The sequence below is a fragment of the Saimiri boliviensis genome, chromosome 2, assembly GCF_048565385.1.
Source record: "Saimiri boliviensis isolate mSaiBol1 chromosome 2, mSaiBol1.pri, whole genome shotgun sequence".
NCBI classification, from domain to species: domain Eukaryota; kingdom Metazoa; phylum Chordata; class Mammalia; order Primates; family Cebidae; genus Saimiri; species Saimiri boliviensis.
Window position 1 is genome coordinate 162,045,352 of NC_133450.1, and position 21,488 is coordinate 162,066,839.

At 36.2% G+C, this 21,488-nt stretch overlaps 1 protein-coding gene across 42 annotated transcripts in view; it reads right to left on the reverse strand.

Annotated features, from left to right (window-relative positions):
* The window catches only part of PTPRD (protein tyrosine phosphatase receptor type D), a 2,307,989-nt gene that overhangs the window by 84,345 nt on the left and 2,202,156 nt on the right, over positions 1-21,488 (reverse strand). For all 42 annotated transcript variants that reach the window (XM_074394799.1, XM_074394802.1, XM_074394800.1 and 39 more), the window contains one exon: positions 329-452. In XM_074394799.1, the coding sequence (XP_074250900.1) occupies positions 329-452 (124 nt within the window). The remainder of the gene's footprint in view (positions 1-328; positions 453-21,488) is intronic.

Consider the following 21,488-nt stretch of genomic DNA (forward strand, 5'->3'; position numbering starts at 1 on the left):
CCTCCACTTCCCGGGTTCGAGCAATTCTCCTGCCTCAGCCTCCTGAATAGCTGGGATTACAGGCAACCACCACCATGTCTGGCTAATTTTTGTGTTTTTAGTAGAGACGGGGTTTCCCTATATTGGCCAGGCTAGTCTCGAACTCCTGACCTCAGGAGATCCACTGGCCTTGGCCTCCCAAAGTGCAGGAATTACAGGCGTGAGCAACCAGGCGTGGCCATTCTACTTCCTTTCATAGATGGTTAATAACTTCACTAAAACAATATTCTCAGTGCACATACTCACATCCATAAAAAGAAAGGTATCAGTAATGTCTGCATTTCCTTACCTTCTATAGCTGATAGGAGGACCCGGGAATGATCATATGCGATCACATTCGCGTATCTATTCTTTGGTTTGTTTACTTCCAAGTTTGAATGCTCCCATGTGAACTGCTGGCCAGGGTCAATTGACTTTAAAAGAAAAACAACACAGACACACAAAATCAATACTGAAAAACACCAGATTATAGGCATTTATCACAAGTAATAAACATGATTTAAAAGGAAAATTCTGAAGCCATACTTCATCAGGATGATCCTAACTGTGAAGCTGAACACTAACATAACCAGCATAACAAAAAATGATTAATCGTAGCAGGAACAGTGATAGTCACCAACATTGATTCAAATGAAAAAGAAAATCAATATAGATGTTCTGTTACTATTGGAAAGGCAGGTTCTTATTTTTTACTTTTCCATTTCCCTCTCTCCTGCTGTAGTTTACAAGTTATCTTGGTTCAGTAGTCCTTCTGGCTCTGTAACCTTATTTTATATTGATCATTCTTCCCTATTCTTTCCTGTCTGGAGCTAAGCTGAGTCTTCACCTGTTGACTGGTCTTTCACTGGCTTCAGTGGACACAGGCTTTACTGTTCATTCTTTACCTAAATGCTCACAACGTAATGGCTACTTAAGGTTTTGTCTGTTTCTCCGTAACGTAGTAAGACCAATATTACAAGCAAATTGTATGATTCAAACAGTTAATATTCACAGTAAAGAAGGGAGGTCAGTTAAATTTAATACTCATCTTAGATTAATGACATGTAACTCAGTACAGACAAATTGTTTTTCTATTTATGATTATATCTTTTCTATTTATCATTATGTTTTATTATGTTTATGATTTGCTTTTTATAAATATTAGTTCTTTTTGATTTTATGCCTTTGATGGCGAAGTTCAACCAAACTTATTCAACAATCTAAAATAAATATCTCACAGATATAAAGTATGTAATTTAGAAATATTTAAGTAGAATCGTTATTTCAAGACTAAATTCAGGTTTGATCACATAATTCTAGAGGACTCAAATTTCCTGAAATGTTATGGAAATCAAAATACTTTCTCTTTCATCATAGGATACTGATACCTTTTAAGATTTATAATTTCATTGATATATGGAAACACAAGTTCATTAATTATACAAACATAATTTCAAATAATCAAAATCAAATTTTCAACAGTGATGATAAAACAGTTTTATACCCAGGTAAAATTTTTTTTTAAAGTAAAGATACTGTATTATGTTAATGGAATGTTTAGTAGTTATTTTTGATGTTGGGTATTTTCAATGCCCTTAATGTACGTATGTAGAACTTGAGAGTAAAACATATCCAACAGCTATCAAAATATTAAAGATATTCACACTTTCTTTCAAAAGGCAGAGAATTCAGCACAACAGTAAAACTCACAAGCGTAAAGAGTCAAGTCTGTTAGTAGTCTTGAATAGCCTCCATTCTAAAATTCTCAGCAGTATAGACTTCTGCCTCTAAATTTACTAAAGATTATTAAACTGTTTTCCTTTCTTAGCCTGTGTTAATCTATATATATAAAACAGTCAATCACTGAACAGTATTCAGGAAAATATTAATAATTATCCATACCTTAGAGTCTGAAAAATAATGTAATTAAAGGGCTTTCTAGTTAGCTCTTCCAGGGAAATTTTTCATCTCCCTTGCAGATTTAATTCTCCCCAAGCATCCTATGAGCCAAAGGCACTGAAGCATTCAGATGCCCTGATGGAAGCCTTCAAGTCAACCTTGAACCATGTCCACACAGAGCACTTCCCCTCAGTGATGAAGGCCTGCCTTAAAAACCTCTCAAATTTGCAACCTCATTGCTACTTCCTACATCCGGAACACTGGTATCTGTTGTCTGACTGAAATCCCTTCTCTACTCTCTTATTCCAATCCACTCTTCATAGTCCTGCCAAAGTTATCTTCTAAAATATAGCTCTGGACAGGTTAGCTCCCTGTTTAATAACTTCCACTGTCTCTGTGTGACCTACAGCATAAATTCTAAATTCCTACCTATGCAGCTTTTCCCATCTTTGCATCTATACTATACCTGGCTCAGTAAATGGTTCAACAGGTGTTATTTAAGCAAACGAATAGAATTGATGAATAAATGTTTTTGAGAAAAGTTCATAAAGAGAAATCACAGAGTAATTCCTCTCTATAACATGGGAGTTAGAGAACACATTATGGAAACTTTATTGTACAGTATTCAAAATTATAATACTTAACATCTATTATCATATGGCTTAGTGATTAAGTATGTGACCATGAAATTATAACTACCACTGGTATTCCACTTTGTAGTGATGAACATTATTGGATACATAAGCTTCTTACACATCATTTAAACCTCCTAAGAAGCTACTAAGCTCACTGATATATCTACAGTGCTTTTGGTAGAAGATATTACTCCCTCTTACATCCTTGTTGTACTTAGACTAAGATCACCCACAGATGTATAAGATGGTATGCATTTACTTATAGTAATGAAATTGCATCTATTAACTGAGAGACACTGTTAACTCATGTCCATTTCCACTCTAGCTATGTTTTCAGCCTTCTGTAGGATTATTTCATACCTACATCGAAGACTTTAAAAAGTAATAGAAACATGAGTTGTATGCCCCATATGTTAGATAATATGCTCAGGTTTAAAGTGTGGCCCAGGAGATGAAGACCAACAAATAACAGCAGGATAATTACAATAATATGTGCTAGGTCATTATGCTTTATATGAAGAATTATGCTTAATTTTCACAATTGTTATGAGGTAGGTATCGTTTTTTCCATTTAGCAGGTGAGAAAATTGAAGTAAAGAAAGATTAGCTATTCTTATAGAGGGCCTTCTCCATGACAGGCTCTGTGGTACTCGGTATTTAAGTAATTTGGCTAAGCTCACATGGCTAGATTCATATAGTTACCCTTAAACCCTGGTCTGTGTGATTCCAAAGCTCAGCCGATCATTAACAGCCAGTAATGACTAAGCCAGGATGCTACTTAACTATCCAGAATGCCACCGCAAAAGGAAAAAGCTCAACTTATGAAACACACCTACACATCACTATCCTTTATCTCACCAGTCCAAATGGTATTTCTTCCCAACTTATCATCCTGTGTCATTCTGGGGCAATTACATAAGAAACCAAGTTTTAAAAATGAGGCTAGCTTCACAGGGATGATAAAACAGATGGGATGCAGCTTACATTTATACTCGTTTTACATGGATCAAACAAACATTGATTAAATAATGCCGACTTGTCTTTGTGCAACACAGCACTCATCCATCTGTATCTATCTGTCTGACTGAACGTTTAACAAAACACAACACAGGTCATTATTTTTGGAGCTTGTCAGAATGCTGAGAACAGTAAACTCAGTAAAGTAGAATAACAACTGAAAGTAGGTGAGGTATACTCAGATTTTTTACATTTCAAAAAATATATAAAACTGGTTGAGGAAAATCAAATTTCAATTATCCATGTTAATAAGACAAATATATCACGGATAATAAGTAAGACCCTAATTGCTGGTGACGGACACAGTTGCTTTGCCTCTCTGTTCTCAAGCTTCTCTTACTGCTGTCCTATTAGGAGTGAAATGGCCAAAATGAAGAAAGAATAATGTAGACCCTGAGGAATATAAAAGTTGACTTTCACTTCACTCTGTATTTTTGGTCAGTTCACCCTGCCAATGAATGCATCTTTTTTTTTTTTACTGTAAAATTAAGCTGAGGTTACCCTAATATCAGTTATTCAAAACAATTTGAAATTAGTACCTTTGTTCCTAATGGACTCAATTCCTTCTTTTGGGTCTGCTGTTGCTAGTGTCTGGTTTTCCTGAGCTTGACTCATAGTTACGTCTACTCAGCTCCGTCTACCCAGATAACCTTCTGTGGGATCCCCTTGCCTTCCTAGCACTCAATATGAAGTTTTACCTGCCCGAGCTGAAATCCTGGCCAGGCTTTCTTCATTCTCCATTGTGGAGAATTTTGCGAGTTAGAAATAAAGCAAGCTAGATTCATTCAACTAAAAGTTGATTAAAACACTTTTATATACGATATGAAATTCGTAAGTTATCACAGGATTCACAAACAAAAATGCTACTTCATCGTATTAACTTTTGTTAATCTCCAACCAATCAAAAACCACCTTGAAAAACAGACACTGAATGAACCCTATATAGCATCTAAAATCTTACCAACAAGCCAAACCAATTTGCACTACTTCCCTGTCTGCGCAGGGGGCACTAGGATCCTCCCCACGGCAGCTTTTCACTAGATCTTTCTAATGCTAACAATAGATCTTCAATTCAAAGGCTTCCTTTACTCAGAAAAAGGACCCAAGGGAAGAAAAAAAATCCTACCATGAGTGATTTAAAGAAGAATGGGAAAGTCTCAAGGAGATATTTGCTAATATAAAATACTTTGCATGTAGTTAGTCTTTAACTTGATGGCCTGAAAGTTCTAATCCTTTTTTTAAAATCAACTAGAACTTGGTCTCAAACTTGGTATTTGGAAAAATAAGCTATATACAGCAGATGGATTAGAGGTGTGCGTTGTATTCTTGATAAAAATTCAGAATTAAAATATAAATATTTATATCCAATAGTTATAGTAACTAATACCTAGATAACATTTACTATGTTTTCTCTGTGCTTTGTACATACTAACTAATTTATCTTCTCAAAGACCCTAGAAGTAGTTGTCATTATGATTATGGTTCTGCAGATAAGGAAACTGAGGTATAGAGAAGTCAAATAACTTTCTCAGGGTCAAACAGCTAGCAGGGAGAGAAGTCAGACTCGGAGTCCACACATTCTGGCCCTGCAGGCTGAGGGCTCAGCCACCATAAGATTCTTCCTCTCTATTAAGTGTGTAACCTTCAAGGAATCTTAAAGGAATCCTGAATCTTCTCCTTGAAGATTCCTTGAAGGTTACACACTTACCTTTCAACTATTATCTTGAAACACAATGCACTGGGAACAAAAATCTGTGCAGTACTGCTGAACTCTATTTGTAATTCTAAACCCCAAGCAAGAGGGTGATCATAAACTTGCACACAATCAGATTACAGTCATTGAGTAAAATTATATCCTGATATGGGAGTAACCTTTCTCAGTAACACTGAAGTCATTATCTTAAAGCAAAGTCCTTTAATCATTGGGCAAAATTCAACCTTTTTACCCAGAAGAAAAATATAATTCAATATGGAAAACACCACACAACAATAGTTGCTGTGTTTCACTTTCCCTCATCCCACCAACAGAAAAACCTCAAAATATTCCCTTTAGAAATTCATCAAAGAGAAACCACAAAAAAAAAGATTCCTTCTGTTTTTGTGTGTTTTTAAAACAACTAACAAAAATTTAATTATATAGAAGGAAGAGACCAGTGACTTCACTAGTCAAACCATGGGTCAGACTAACCATTCTTTTTCCAGGGAATTGAACTTTCAGTAACCTTAACTTCCAGAGAAACACTATCTTTTCACATAGCTCCCCATCAGTAGGCTCATTTGGTTCCTAATGTGGTTGCCTCTGAGATATTCTCAAATCCTTTCTGAAGTTTAGTAGAGCAATCTACCATTGACTGTGTGTTTCAGCAATTAAACCTTTTAAAATTTTCATTCATTTATAGTCTTTCTCTTCTCTGTTTGAAACTGGTAAATTAATATATGCCCATTTGGAAAAGATCATGTTTGCATAGACGGGAAGGGCTATATTTTGCACAATTAGTAAAAGCCTGCAATTGGCATAATGAATACTTTTGTCAAAGAGAAGAGTGTGGGTTCAGTTGAATCCTATGATGTTTTAGAAACTGAAATGTGAGGAAGGGGTGGAAAGTCGAGTGGTGAACAGAATCTGGAAGTCAGAGAACAGAGTGCTTGCTTTCTGGCTGCCCCTGATTAGCTCTGGCTGGTCAGGTAACTTGGGTCTGTTTGCTCTGTGTTCCCTTTCCCTAATAATGTCATCCCAGTGTCAGCTGTATGTCCTCATTTTCTCTTATCTCTTTTTATCCAATTAGTTATCAAATCTTACCGAGTTTCTTTCTGTAAGAGCACCTCTGATCTAGGCCACCATTAGAGTGTGAAGGATTGAAATAGAGACTTTTCAAGACTCTCAGTATTAACAAATGGATGGATGTGGGAGTGCCCCACCATTAGTAGTAGAAAAGATGTAGAAAATGTATTAACATACCACACTCACTGAAGACATCAAGAAGTCTTTCAGTCACATATTTTTGTACACAGTTAAAATTCTGGCTTCAGGTAAGTGACAAAATGCATCAACTTTAGCTGTTGTCTAATGGTTTCATTTGAAATTGTGACTCTAACACACAATATAACAAATACTTATAGAAAATTACTTAAAACAATAATATATATTATTAGAATTGATATGCAGGAAAGCAAAAGAATAAAACATGCTCATAGTAAATTATTCATTCATGGGAAGTGGGTAAACATTTGAGGCAAACTTTGATAAACAACTTATTCTAAATTATATCACAGTACTAAAGATGAGTTAGTTTATTTCACTGAGGATGCCATTTACTTCCAGAAGTATATTAGAATTATCCTAATCTAATGTGGATTAAAAATGATGACAAACAATAACAAGAAAAACAAAAATACTGAATTCTTTTTTAACTCAGTAGGGCAACATGATGTACTCTCTAGAATTCAGATAAGCTGTTTTATTATTTTAGGATGTGACTGTAGAAAAGATTACTTTTGGGAGATTGTTCCACCTAAGAGTTCAATAAAGAACATACTACTTTAAGACTGAAGATTTAAATAACTGTATTTTTTACTATATACTTTTTTTGTGTGTATGTGGCAGGATCCTGACTCTGTCACCCAGGCTGGAATGCAGTGACATGATCTCAGCTCACCGTAACCTCCGCCTCCCGGGTTCAAGCAAATCTCCTACCTCAGCCTCTCAAGTAGATGGATTAACAGGCATGCATCACCATGGGCTAATTTCTGACTTTTTAGTAGACAGGCTAGGCTGCTCTCAAACTCTTGACCTCTAGTGATCCACTTGAATTGGCCTCCCAAAGTGCTGGGATTACAGGCATGAGCCACCACATCCAGCACTATACACTGCTTTTTAATATGCTAAACATTTTCCTGAATATTACTAAATGCAGAAGAAAGACATTTCTAGTTTCCAAAGACAATGTGGTAAGAGCAGTGAAATATCTCAATCTTAATGTTTTCATTTTTAGCTATTTATCTCCTATATCAAATAAAGTGAATAATAAGAAAGAGATGGACAGATTTATAGGTTATGTTCTTTTTATTTCCTCACATCTTTGAGTTCTACATAGTTGAATTTCTTAAGGAAAGAGTGTATCCTTGGAAATCACTTTACAAATACAATTAATTCACAGATTAGAATTTCTAATATTATTTGAAAAAGCAAAAAGTATTAAAGAATTTCCAGGCAGTCTGGGGCAAGAAAATGTTATTAGAAATTTATTAAACTTCTTTGTTAAATAGACAATGTGGTGTGAAATGGTAAAACTTAATTACAACTGTTTATAAAAAGAAGTCCCTTGATCTGCAAATCACTTATAGACTATGATATGTAATAATTAAAGAGGATCCTGGTGAGGTGGCATGTGCCTATAATCTCACCTACTCTACTCAGGAGGCTGAGGCAGGAGGACTGCTTGAGCCCTGGAGTTTGAGTCCAGCCTGGGCCACACAGCAAGACCCCATCTCATTAAACAAAACATTAAAATAGGTTGTGCACACCTAGAAACATTAAAGAGTATGGCAACATTAAAGAGTATATTATTGAGTTAACAGACAAAATTATCTAGCAAATACAATCAATGTGCAGTATTAAACTAAATAATTCAGAGCTGCATTGTTCCTTTTCCATGGAAAACAAGCCACCAGTTTTTGGCACCAAATTAACCAGATGAATGCTCTTTGTAAATGCTGACACATCTGTATCGATTCCAAAGTATTAAGTGTAAAGCACCTGATGCAAAGTTATCATTAAAAGAATGCTAGATGTTTTACCTTCTCTTCTCTCTACCCAGTGACTTGTATAAGAACATCCTGATCAAAGACAGTCGTAGCTTCCAAGGAATGTCTGCTTTCTCCTTGATGCTAGCTGTGTCTTTTTTGATATTAAAGCGTAAAACTGAGGCGTCTGCCCAATTTATACAAATAAATCTATTTCTGCTCTCCTACTTAGCTTATACATCCATCTATATAATTTGGAACCTGATTTACTTTTCTGGCAGAGATAACAAAAAACAGCACAGCTGCGTATGTTTCTCACTTTTTGCATTTCGCATGATAATAGAAACTTGACCATTTAGAAAACCCAGTACGCAAGTAGATTCAAAAGAAAACAAATTATGAATGAATAGCTCGGTTTCACGGCTGTTGTGTGACTGATATTACAACATCATTTAAGCAACACTCTAAGGAAAATTGTTAAGATAAATCATCCTCTTCATTTTATCAAGTCAGATTAGTTTAAGTGATAACAGTAATTCTTTTAATCAAATATGAAAATGCCTAAGCTAATTTTAAACATAACTGTTTTTCTTCCTATTATTTTTACTTTGCATCCTAAACACAGATGTATTATGGGCCTTTAGCATTGCTTTGCTTGTCATTTAACACAAAGTTTCTTTATTAAGTCTTTGTTTCTTTTTCCATGTTTAGTTTCAGATGGGGGTGAGGGAAAGAGCTGAATTTCTAAGTTGAAACATAAATAAACTTTTCTTAATGTTCAGTCAATGCATTTCAAATGTCATTTCCTCATTTAGAAAGAGATAAAAATTCTACATCCAAAATGAGATAAGTAAGAATAATGTTTTCTCCCAAACATTACTCAGAAACAGAGAAAATCCCAAATAATCACTTCAAAAACTCCTGTACCCCATGTCATACAGAATGTATTTAGTACAACTCTCTGACTGAACAACATGACTATACACATGTGCCTTTTGAGCACAGTATATATTCAAACAACCCCATGCCATTAATATTATTAGTCCTTGCAGGTAAGGTAGCAATATACCATACTAAATATAGGCTTCCAATTAAAGAAGACACACAGAATGATCATTACTACTTATAACCATGGTGCTCAAGTGCCTTAGAAAGTATTTACAACTTAAAATGTCATGTATATTTATCTCTTACACGTGATAAACTAGAAAGGTTAGAACAAATTAACACAATCTAGAATTTTAAGAGTTTAGTATCTTTCTAAACTAAAAGATTACTTTCAAAGACAAGTTTTTAAAACATGTATATTAGTTTTATATTGTAAAATTAGAGACTATTCTAAGTTAAATATTAGGAAAAATATCAGTGCATTGATGATTTTATACATTAGACCTCTGGAAATAACGGAATCACTTGAGAACACTACTATGGGGTTGTGATTTAACTGATATTGTACATTCTATGTTTAATATATGGTGAATTTTAAAAGGTATCTATGGAATGAATAGCTAAGATGCATTACAGGCAGGATACACAACAACTATTACTTTTACCTTAGAACCTAAGAAGTAGTTAAAAAAATTTTCCCTCTAAAGGTCTGATAAAACAAATATACATTAAAATAGACCAGAGGTATAAAAAATAATTTTAAACAAACAGGATGGCTCCCAGCTCAAAAGTGGCTGCAACCTAATTCATAAAAGCCATCTCTGACTTTCATTTATTTGAAATTCATTCTAAGCTATCACCTGTGACAGCCTTTTGTACACTGTCTTCCAACTTTTACATATCTACTTACTATTTGGAAGTAACACATAATGGCTACTTGACAATGACAGTTCTGTAAAGACCATATGACCCAATTTTCTGACAGCAGTATAGGTTTCTACAATTAGCTGGCCATTTTAATACAATAGTTGTTTTTGTTTTTTGATTTGTTTGAACAGTTTTGCTTCCCAAAGATCTCAAAGCCACTTATGTTGGGAGTTGTAGGGAGAATGGAAGGATCATGATCAAATGGAAGAATAAATACTCCAGAATAAAACTCCAAAATCAGCTGAGTTTCAGTTAGGTAGTCCCTACATCCCAGTTCATACCTATTATCACAGCATAGTTATTTATAGGACCCTTTCTCACTCTCAAAGTGTCTCAGTTTGGGCAAGAAATTACATGGCCACCCCAAGGTAGAGCTGGTCCTACTTAACTTCCTCATATTCACATCTATATCCAGGCAAGCTTCATGACAGTGTCATAACCATCAGAGTCAGGTGTGTACATGTAGGTGGGGGGAGGAAGGGATAGAGAGATGGAGAGACGGAGGGAGGGAGAGAGAGAGAGGGAGAAAGAGAGAGAAAGGGAGGGAGGGAGGGAGGGAGAGAGAGAGAGAGAGAGAGAAAGAGAGAGAAACAGAGACAGAGACAGAAATCAGTCTCTACTAAAAACTAAGTCCACTTACAGACTCTATCACATGAATAGGTGGGTGGGAAAAGGTAAAGATAAATTTCTGCAATGCAGTACCTATCTCCAATTATCTAACAATGTTGATACAGCAATGAGATATTGAATCCAGAATGAGAGAACGTAGCTGACTTTACCATGATTCACCATCATTCAGCTTACTTATGGCGCCACGCAGGAGAGAGAAAAAGGAAGAAAGCAGAGAATGTGTTTCTCAGCACACATTTACTGTGCTCTGTAATAAACCAACAATTTAGCCCATTCAGATAACCGCTTTTTCTTTATCCTAAGGCAGCACTGTAGACGGAAGGAAAGTACAGTACATAAGCTGGCTGGATATGTATTCAATTGTGATTGGATATGTATTCAATTATGATCAAAGTAAATGAACTAATTTTACACACTGAAAATACATTCTATAGACGTGACTTTTAATCTTGTGTATCACATATAATTTATAATATTTAAGGCTGTGATTGAAATATTAAATGTAATTAGGTCATAATTTCTTTTTTCTTTTCAGTGCTTTGGAAATAAAACCATAGAGTTATTCTATTGCTTGAGTATTACACAATTCAACCATGATACATCTTGAAATGTATTATATTCTAAACATTATAATATATATCAACATGTCTTTTAAAAATCTGTGAATTAACATATCCAAAAAAAGGTGCTATGTCGGTCAGTAGGAAAGTAAGGCACAGACACACAGACAATGGAGGGCCAGGGAGGTTGATGACCCTGAAAATCTGGTCCTCTCAGAATGATGGTAGCATTTCGTCATCACAGCTTCATTACATGGCCACTGAGATCACACAACTAATGAAAGTGAGCTTTCCAGAAAACAGCTCTCCTTCAAGTTTCAGAACTAAGGATCAAGTTGTAAAGTGATCATATCAAGGTACTCTCAAGGACTGGAGGCCTGTCTTGGGATCACTTTGCCTTCTCTGCCTGGCTCAAGTCACACCCCTGTGCACTTTCTCCAAAATTTAAGCCAGGCTTTCATTCATCCATGACCTGGTGTTAGACTTCAGACATACTGTCAGATACTAAACTGTTCCAAAAAGCCTTGAAAGTGAAAAGAATCTTTCCCCTGGACACATGTGTAGGACATGTATAGCATCATTTAAAGTAACTTTGAAAAGCATGGAAATAGCCTTAATATAAAAGCAGATGGTATGAAAAAGTATGAAGCTATTAAAATGGTTATGTATCTAGTGGCGTGGAAAGATAAAACAGTACTTTTGTTAAAATATATACATATATACATACACACTGCATACATATATGAAAACATACATATAAAAACCTGGAATGCTATATACCAATGCTATCAGCAGTTATCTCTGAGCTGTGATAAATGACAATTATTTTTGTTTCCTTATGTTCACTATCTATGTTCTTTAATTTTTCCATTTGTGAGCACTGTACTACTTTCTAGGAATAGAGAAAAAAGAGAGTTGCAGAACACTTTTCGTAACTGACAGGTGACTTTGTCTTGTCACGTCAGAGGCAGAAGGGGCAGCCTGTAGGACTCAACACTCTGGAGAGTATTTTGTGAAATCCATAGGAAATTTTTGAGCTGGCTTCTGGGGTCCATGAAGGTAAGTTCGGTGTCGACTTATGATCAAGAAGGAATACCGAAGAGCCAAAACACAAGACTAGACTGTCTTACTCTAAACTCACCAAAGAATGGTAGTGAGAAGCAATCAGTTAAATTACTTCTGATTTTGAGGAGGATGATGACAATGAGGGGTGAATTATCACTGCTTACAGAATCCCACGTAATTCTTAAACGAAAATTATAGGTATCTTTGATATTGTTATCTCCATATTCCAGATAAAGAAATGGAAACGTAGCGGGGTTAAGATTCTTTCCATGAGTGACTCTTGGTGATCCATAAGTCAGGAGAGCTGGGATGTAAACTGAGGGATTCCTGACTTTGAAGATAGAGCTCTTACCTACGACACTCTAATAGATAGATAAATCATTAATTTATTATTGTAGAGTTTACTTCCTTATTTAAAAAGTGTGGACGGTAAGGAAAATAAACACCAGATACCTCCGTCAATTTGGTTTAATGATGCATTCATCCCACAGTTTTCGTTTCCAAACTTTTTTGACAATGAAGGCAAGCCACAGCTTTCTATAATCAATAGTTAGATTCTAACATGATTCCTATTAAATCCAAAAGAGCGGGATATTAAGTACAATCTTTACCCTTAATAATTGGAAACAAAAAGACACATCTCAAATTCTTCCTTGTTTCTACACACCCAACAGCGCTGTCCCGTAACGCTCACAGACCATAGATTTTACAGGAAAAGAGAGAAAGCTGATGTGCATTCTTTCCTTGGAAATGAACAGCCATAATGCAGCAAAGGGTAGAGCAGTATTGGCAGACACTACTAAGAATGGTGAGAGACCAATAACTCATGAAAAACAAGTCTACACTAACAGTTTTAATGACTATTCTAATGGTTTAATGGATAGCACTTTAGTAGGATTTCTAGTAGAATCTGAAAGCTCCTGAAAGCTTGTCTTCAATAAATCTGTCATTAACAAAGAACAGCATTGCTTAACTACATAACCATAGTTTACTGAGTCTGAACACAGAAAAAGTATAGCTGTTGTCATCCTGTATTACCATAACCTTTTCAAGTATTCTATTAACTATTATGACAGAGACATCTACATGATCAAAATGTAGGTTGCCAGTGAAAGAGGCATATTTATACTCAGGGGATGCAGAAGACATCAAATAAAATACAGCAGAAAGCTCACAATTATAGCATGTGTCCAAAGACAAAGTTGAAGCAGTAGCTGTAATCCAAACGCACAGGTACACTAACACTGACATTCAAAAACTAGCTTTACTTCTCTTTGAAAGATTATTAAATGTTTTGTTTTCGGATGCCTATTGCACTCTGTGTCTACATTTGACTTATTTTATATTATGTTGTTTCCTGTACTGACTTAATGTTCCTTAAATCAGGAATTGCCATGTTGTGGTCCTCAGGGTACATACCAACTCAATATAAATAGTGAATTGGCTATAATCAGTCCTATTAAATAATTCTAAATTCCAGCCCTTGGCTCTGTTTTCCTCTGTCCATGTTGGAGGTTCTCATTTCTGATTCCTTTGCACTGGAATATTTCTTGCTTAGAGAGTACTTTTTTATGCTTTCTGGTTTTTTTTCCCCCTAAATCCTACCTTCCTTTCAACAAAGTTCAGCTGAAATCCCACTCTCCCAGTTCATTACAGCCTAGAGCTCTCTTACACGCTTCCACGTGTGCCACTATCCTACCTTACAGACTGGAGCTTCCACTTGGCAACTAGCTATGTTTAGCCTTGTAGCATTTCTTCTTGTAAAGTTGCTTGAATTCATTATCGCAACTTATCTTTCATTTGACAATTCTTTATTTCCCCAACTCTATAGTAAGTTCCTGAATGGAAATACTGTCTGTTATACATGTATACACTTTTATAAAAAGGCTAGCCTAGGGCATGCAAAATATATATAAAATATATTGTTTGGTAATTTTAATCATTTCTTGTCTCAATTTCTGTGAAAGCCTTTTGAGGTTGGGAAACTTATTATTTTTTTTTTTTTTGGTTACATGTAGTCTTATCATATATAACAGGATTACACACCTGAGGATAACAGACTGATGCATTCTTGGGGTATGTTGTATCAATGCTGATAGCTGTAAATTCACAGACTTCACAGCAATTACAGTGATTATCAAAATTACTAAAATAACCCATTGGTTAAGCTGTAGCCCATTCAAATTGTACAAATGAACAAGCCCTAGAGTATATTGGACGAATAAAAATACCTTCTCAGAACCAATAGTGGGCAAACGAGTACACATACCCATCCTAGGAGATTTATGTCTGTCTGTCTACTGGTAACATCCTATAAAAATGACTACTTCTCTCAAAATCAAAAGTATTATCACTTGAGGCCAGGAGTTCTTGGCCTCAGCAACACAGTGAGACACCATTTCTTTTTCTTTTTCTTTTTTTTTTTTTTTTGAGACGGAGTTTCGCTCTTGTTACCCAGGCTGGAGTGCAATGGCGCGATCTCGGCTCACCGCAACCTCCGCCTCCCGGGTTCAGGCAATTCTCCTGCCTCAGCCTCCTGAGTAGCTGGGATTATAGGCACGCGCCACCATGCCCAGCTAATTTTTTGTATTTTTAGTAGAGACGGGGTTTCACCATGTTGACCAGGATGGTCTCGATCTCTCGACCTCGTGATCCACCCGCCTCGGCCTCCCAAAGTGCTAGGATTACAAGCTTGAGCCACCGTGCCCGGCCAGTGAGACACCATTTCTAAAAAAAAAAAAAAAATGTAAAACTAGTCACTAAAGGTGCTGATGCACACCTGTAGTCCCAACTACTTGGGACCCTGAGGCAGGAGGATAGTTTGAGCCCAGGGGTTCAAGGTCGCAGTGAACTGAGATGAGATTATGTCACTGGACTCCAGTCTGTGACAAAGCATGACCCGTTCTCCAAAAAAGGAAAAAGAAAAAACAATATTATTAATCAAGTTATCCAATAAAAGTAAACAGAATTTTATTCTGGAAAAGATAATATGTTTGAGGTCATTTAAAATACCTATTGTTTATTAAGAAAAGATATTAAGTGATAGATTGTCTTTATACAGAGTAAGTCTTAGTTACTCCATTTAGAGGGTATGCTTTGAAAATTGAACAACATAGCAAACAAAATACCTAAAGCCTAAGCAATGTCATAAATAACAATATGCGCAAAGTAACAAACACAAATGGCATGCTCTAAAAGACAGAGCCTCTTTTACTAATGTAAATATTAAAATATAAGCAGGTTACCTTAATCAATGATTTCTCATAAGGGAAGAACAGAAAAATATCTATATGATTCTTTGGCATCCCATATTTCTTTCTCAGGAGGCATTCATTTCATTCAACAAGGGGAATTTTGGATGAAATTATAAAACAAAATACTATGTCTGTTAACTGCTCCCACAGCTCAGAGAAACCCTAAGAAGTTGTGCCAGAGAAGCATAATAGAGAGCAAATGCTGTTCCCTAATCTTATTTTACAGACATTCAAGTAACAGAATATGAGAAAGAGAAACCTGAGTTTTCCCTACAATGGGTCCAAAAATCTAAGAGTTTGAAGGATTTATTTTTCTGTTCAAAAAATTAGCAAATACTTTGAAGCACAGAGTTTAGACAGTTGCTAAGACATTAACTTCCCTGACCTACTGAATTTCCAAATCGTGAATGTATTGAGTGTCAGAAAATGAAAAAATACCATCGCCCCTCACATGGTACATGTAACAAATGTAGACAAAAATACAAGTCCTATTAACCCTGAAGTAAAACTTACAGCTGCATATCAAAATCCTGAAAAATTCTAGTTGTTGTAGCTTTGGTAAAGTTTAGGTGAAAAAACTAAAGCAACCCTCGGACTCAGAATTCCAGGGTAAAATTTATGCATCATTTATTTTTGTACTCCAGAGTCTAGCAAAGCACCTTACACATTGTTAAGAGTTCATTAAATATCTCTTTTACAAGATGAGCTGACTATAAAGCTGGAAAATTATATAGACTTTTAAAGAAGGCACATTCATGTTCTTGAAAATTATGTCTTAGGTAGCTAACATTTTTACATTTATTTATTTTTAAATTTTTTGTAGCTAAAATTTTTAGAATTAGTCTTCTTATTTTCTGGGCCATTTGGGAAAAACGAACAGCTTTGTTTCAAAGTTCATTTGCTTATTGCCTAGCAAAAATTATAATCCTTGCTCTGTGGTATCACAATTGGTTGCTGTGGGGATGATTATAGATCAAAAACAAAAAGATTATATCCCTCTTCAAGAGCAAATGAGCACCAAGAGCAGATGAAGTCTTAAATCAACAAAGATATTCTTTTCATGCAAATATTTTTACCATACAATTAGACAGATAAATACGGAAGCTGGTAGTCTTTATGAAACCAGATTTTCAGCTTTGGGGAAAGAAGGCTCCCTTTGCCCTCAGAGCCGGCTTTGAAACATGAATACTACAGATCATTTTCTTTATAGACACCAAGAGCCTAAGAAAAGTGAGTTCTGTGATCAGCATTCCTCTGTTGCTTTATTTCAGGCAGGAAAATGTCTTCCCCATCTGTGCACAGAATCACTGTCAGGAGTTTGAAGTCCTGTACTGTCCTGGCAATATGTTGCCGAGGGAGGTCCACCAAGGAAACCAAAGGTGAATTCTCCACTTAGAAGGAGGACCATGCCAATAAAGTTGCTGTTTCTCTGTCTCCACAAGGCCTCTGTTGCAGCACAGCAGTGGTTAGAGTTATAATCTAATGAAGGATCCTTATTCATGACTTGATAAATGATATCTATCTCAATAACATGTGTCTCTGCTTGGAAAGCGGGAGATGTAAACAGAAAACCAGGCTCCCTCTCTCCCTCCCTCTTTCCTTTCTTCTTTTTCTTTCCTTTCTTTTTTCTCTTCCCTCTCTCCTTCCTTCCCTCCCTCCCTCTCTCCTTCCTTCCCTCCCTCCCTCTTACACAAGTAAAACTGAAGACCTTGCAGTTGCTTGCATGTCATGGATTCAACACAGCAAATGACAAATCCAATCTGCCATGTACACACTGATAGGCACTTGAATCACCCTAACCTTGGCCTTGCACTCAAGCCTTAAGCTGGAGTTTGGCCCAAACTGACACTGGCATTTTCAAACAACTCCTCAGTGTCTTTATAGTTTCCCTCTATCAGATGTTTAAAAGCAAAAAAGGCTGGGCGTGGTGGCTCTCGCCTGTAACCCCAGCACTTTGGGAGGCCAAGGCAGGTGGATCACCTGAGGTCAGGAGTTTGAGACCAGCCTGACCAACATGGAGAAACCCTGTCTCTATAAAAAATACAAAATTAGCTGGGTGTGGTGGTGCATGCCTGTAATCCCAGCTACTCGAGAGGCTGAGGCAGGAGAATTGCTTGAACCTGGGAAGCCGAGGTTACGGTAAGCACCATTATGCTACAGCCTGGGCAACAAGAGTGAAACTCCATCTCGAAAAAAAAAAAAAAGGCAATACAAACAAAAGAAACATAAATATTCACCAAAGCTAGAAAAAAAAGCCCAGTGGTCTTCTTGACTTCTTGATTCTTTATAATATACCCACTTAACATTTAAATATAAAGTATCTTCACTGAATTTCTTTCTAAGGCTGAATTTGGCTCACACCTGTAATCCCAACACTTTGGGAGGCCAAGGCAGATGGATAGCCTGAGCCCAGTAGTTCGAGTCCAACCTGTGTAACAAGGTGAAACCTCGTCTCTACAATAAATACAAAAATTAGCGAGTATGGTGACATGCGCTTGTAATTCTAGTTACTTGGGAAGCTGAGATGGGAGGATCATCCTAGCCTGTAGAGGTAGAGGCTGCAGTGAACCGTGATGGTGCCACTGCACTCCAGCCTGGGTGACAGAGTGAGACCCTATCTTGAAACAAACAGAGAGGTCAGTTTTATAGGTGAACTATATTGCAGTAACAAAATGATGAAGAAAAATACATAAAATGTCACACAAGATTATTTTTCCCGAAAACTACCTTATTTCTTCTCATAAATAAATAAAATCCCTGTTTTATCTCAATCCTTATACTACTGTCTATAATTTGGGTTCTCACATAGAAAGACAAAAATCTTCAATGTTTCAAGTTAACATGAGTTTAAGTGGTAATATGATGGTTGTTTATTTTTCAGAAAACATTTTCATGCATTTGTTATTTCGCCTTTATCTAGGGAGTCTACTTAGAAAACGTCATCTGTTGCATAACGTTAGATGTGAATTTGCAGAGCGATTTCAGCCACCTCACTTAACTGCCCTGAAAATGTCTTCTCTACAATAAAATGACAGCAACGGATGAGGTTAGAGGATTCTAGGACTCCTCAAATATAACTGCACAATAGAAACTTTGTGACACTGATTTTAAACCTCTAAAATTTTATGAAGGATTTTATAAAGATAATAGGAGGATTCCTTGAGCTGTGACAACAAGGATCAATACAGAAGGAATAGAAAAAGAACAAAAATGGAAATCAATGCCCAGTTGCACAGCAACATCCACCAACTCTAACCCTTAGACTGAAAATTTTTATTCTCCTGTCTCAATAGATGACAAGGAGGTCAATTAATTACTGTGGGTGGGGGGTAAATTCTTCCGCCTTCCCAAATGCAACCCTAACTGCTCTTACTAAAAAGGGAGGCAGCATTTCATTGTTCATTAACTACACTAATTATAGCTTCTCAATTACTGCATCCACATAGGCGCTCCTGAGTTATAGAAAAGCTATAGAAGAGGCTCAACCTAAGCCTACAGGGATGGGGGTAGGGGCATCAGAATCTGAACTTTATTATGTTTACTTTAAATCATGTTTCATAATAATCGGAGAAACAGAATTTCAGCATGAGAGAGAGACAGAATCTAAAAAGGTGCCCCAGTGCAATCACCTAAATTATGTCTGAGCTTCTGCCTCGTCAGTCCGGCTCAGTAAGTTACATGCCCCCTGACATACTGTTCATTTTAACATAAATAAAAGCTGGAGCAAAAGGAAACAAAATAATAATCACAGTAAATTCTTAAGCTAATGGCAATTCATGTAGGTAGGCAGTGGTTTTGTATCCTGCCATCTTGAAATACAGCGAGCATCTTTTGATTGTACAGTAACAGCTCCCATCTTTTCAAATCATTTAGCAGCTTTTATACAAAATTCAGTTGCAGAAACATGAAAGGATTTTGCATATATGAAAAGATGTTTTTAAAATCTTGAAGGTAAATATTATTATGTATCATTTTAATAGATTTATGAGGCTTAATTTATTAGAGTGAGTAAGTTTCCCTTTCCTCATGGATTATCTGAATGAAGCTGGAATTTGACTTGTGATACACAGTGGGGAGGGTACCTTGACAGCGTATGTCTCACTGATTTCTTTAATCTTCAGGATTAGGCAAGTAGATAGAATCTGGTCTACAACTTAAAATGTCAAAACAAGAAACAAGTCAATACCAACTATCCCCTGTGAGAGTTAAGACTGAACCTTTACACTTTCAAATCCCATCAAGCATCCGCTTGATTTTCCTTGATGTTATTTTCCTACTGATCAAGATCAGAAGTCAAAGGCAGTCACTATTACACAGGTAGTTATAGAATCAATCTGGTGAATTACTTCCAGCCGAACTAATCAAATATATTTTCTGTTTGACAAGGTTAGGATGGAAGGCTATTTGTTTTCAGATACAAATTACAACCCTTTCATCATCTTCAAACTAGCTAATTTTTAATAAAAATTAAATAAGAACATGAAGAGGGAGGCTGGGTATAAAGGTTCTTATCCAAAGCATTTAAAACTAAGTGAGTTTGTTGTTGTCAATGTCTCTGATGTTGAAAAATAAAAAAAATATATAATTATACCAATAAGAAATTTGGAACAATGATTCTTATTTGGGGTCACTTGAATACTATGTGATCACCTTACCAGATGAAGGTAATGACAAAAAAATTTCCATGGTGAAAACTGTGGCGAAAGGAAATCAAATATCAGAAGCAACTATTTACGGTGGTGAGAACATTACCCAGGTATCAAACCTCATGGGTTCATATCCCAGCTTTGCCATTTACTAGCCCTGTGATCTTGAGTAAGTTACTTAACTTTCCTGTGGTTCAATATACTCTGTTACGTTCTGTAACATGGGGATACTAATAGCACCTACCTGGAAGGAATGAATGAGTTAATGTTTACAGTAATGTGTTCCGAAGACTGTCTGGCACATGGTAAGTGCTGTACAAATATTTGCTATCATTGTTATCCTTGTAAAGCACTATCTAGACGGTGAAACTCTATAGAAAGACTATTATGATATTAAAATGTTATGCAGTTTAATACTAAAAAAATATGTGAAAAAATACTATGTTAAATTTGGCAGAAAAATAAAGACGAGGGACCAGGAAGAAAGAAGGATGGGGAGAGAAAGAGAAGCGGGAATGAAAGAAGGAGTCAAGAAAGGAGGGAGCATGAGAGAAAGAATGAATGACATCAGGGGTCCCCGTGAGCCACCGGGTGAAATTTAGAGGAATGATGAATGCCTGCCATTGAAGAGATTTTTTTTTTTAGCAAGTGAGAAATAATACAGTTCTGATTATGCTTCATGCATGAACTTTTAAGCTAAAGCCAAATACTCTGCTGCATCCGTGACGACAGAAAGACTAACGTTTCGCAAGGCCCAGCCAAGACTGCAAATTCATGTAATGTCTTAATGCTTACATCCTTCACTTTAATCCCTTCTGTATCCCCAAGCATGGTGGTGTGCCCAACAACTGCTTTTTCAAAAAGAATGACAAACTGTTTAGCCACAGTAGAAAAATCATGACAAATAATACTGCCACTAACATTTTGTAATTTTAAAATTAAATACATAAATAAGTAAAGGCATCCCTATGATGCTGGCTTGCATCAGGCTCCAGGCAGCCTCTTTCTGATCTCTTGTTGCAGCATTGTTAAAATTCTCCTCAAAAGCTGTTCCCAGTAGCAACATAACCACACATGTACTCATAAGCACCATCCCTCAGGTACTAGGAGCTTCAGGAGGAGTTGCAGGAAGTGATTTCCATGACTTCTGAACACTTGTGAAATCACTTAGTTGCAGACTTCTTACTATGTTGTTATGAACTTTCA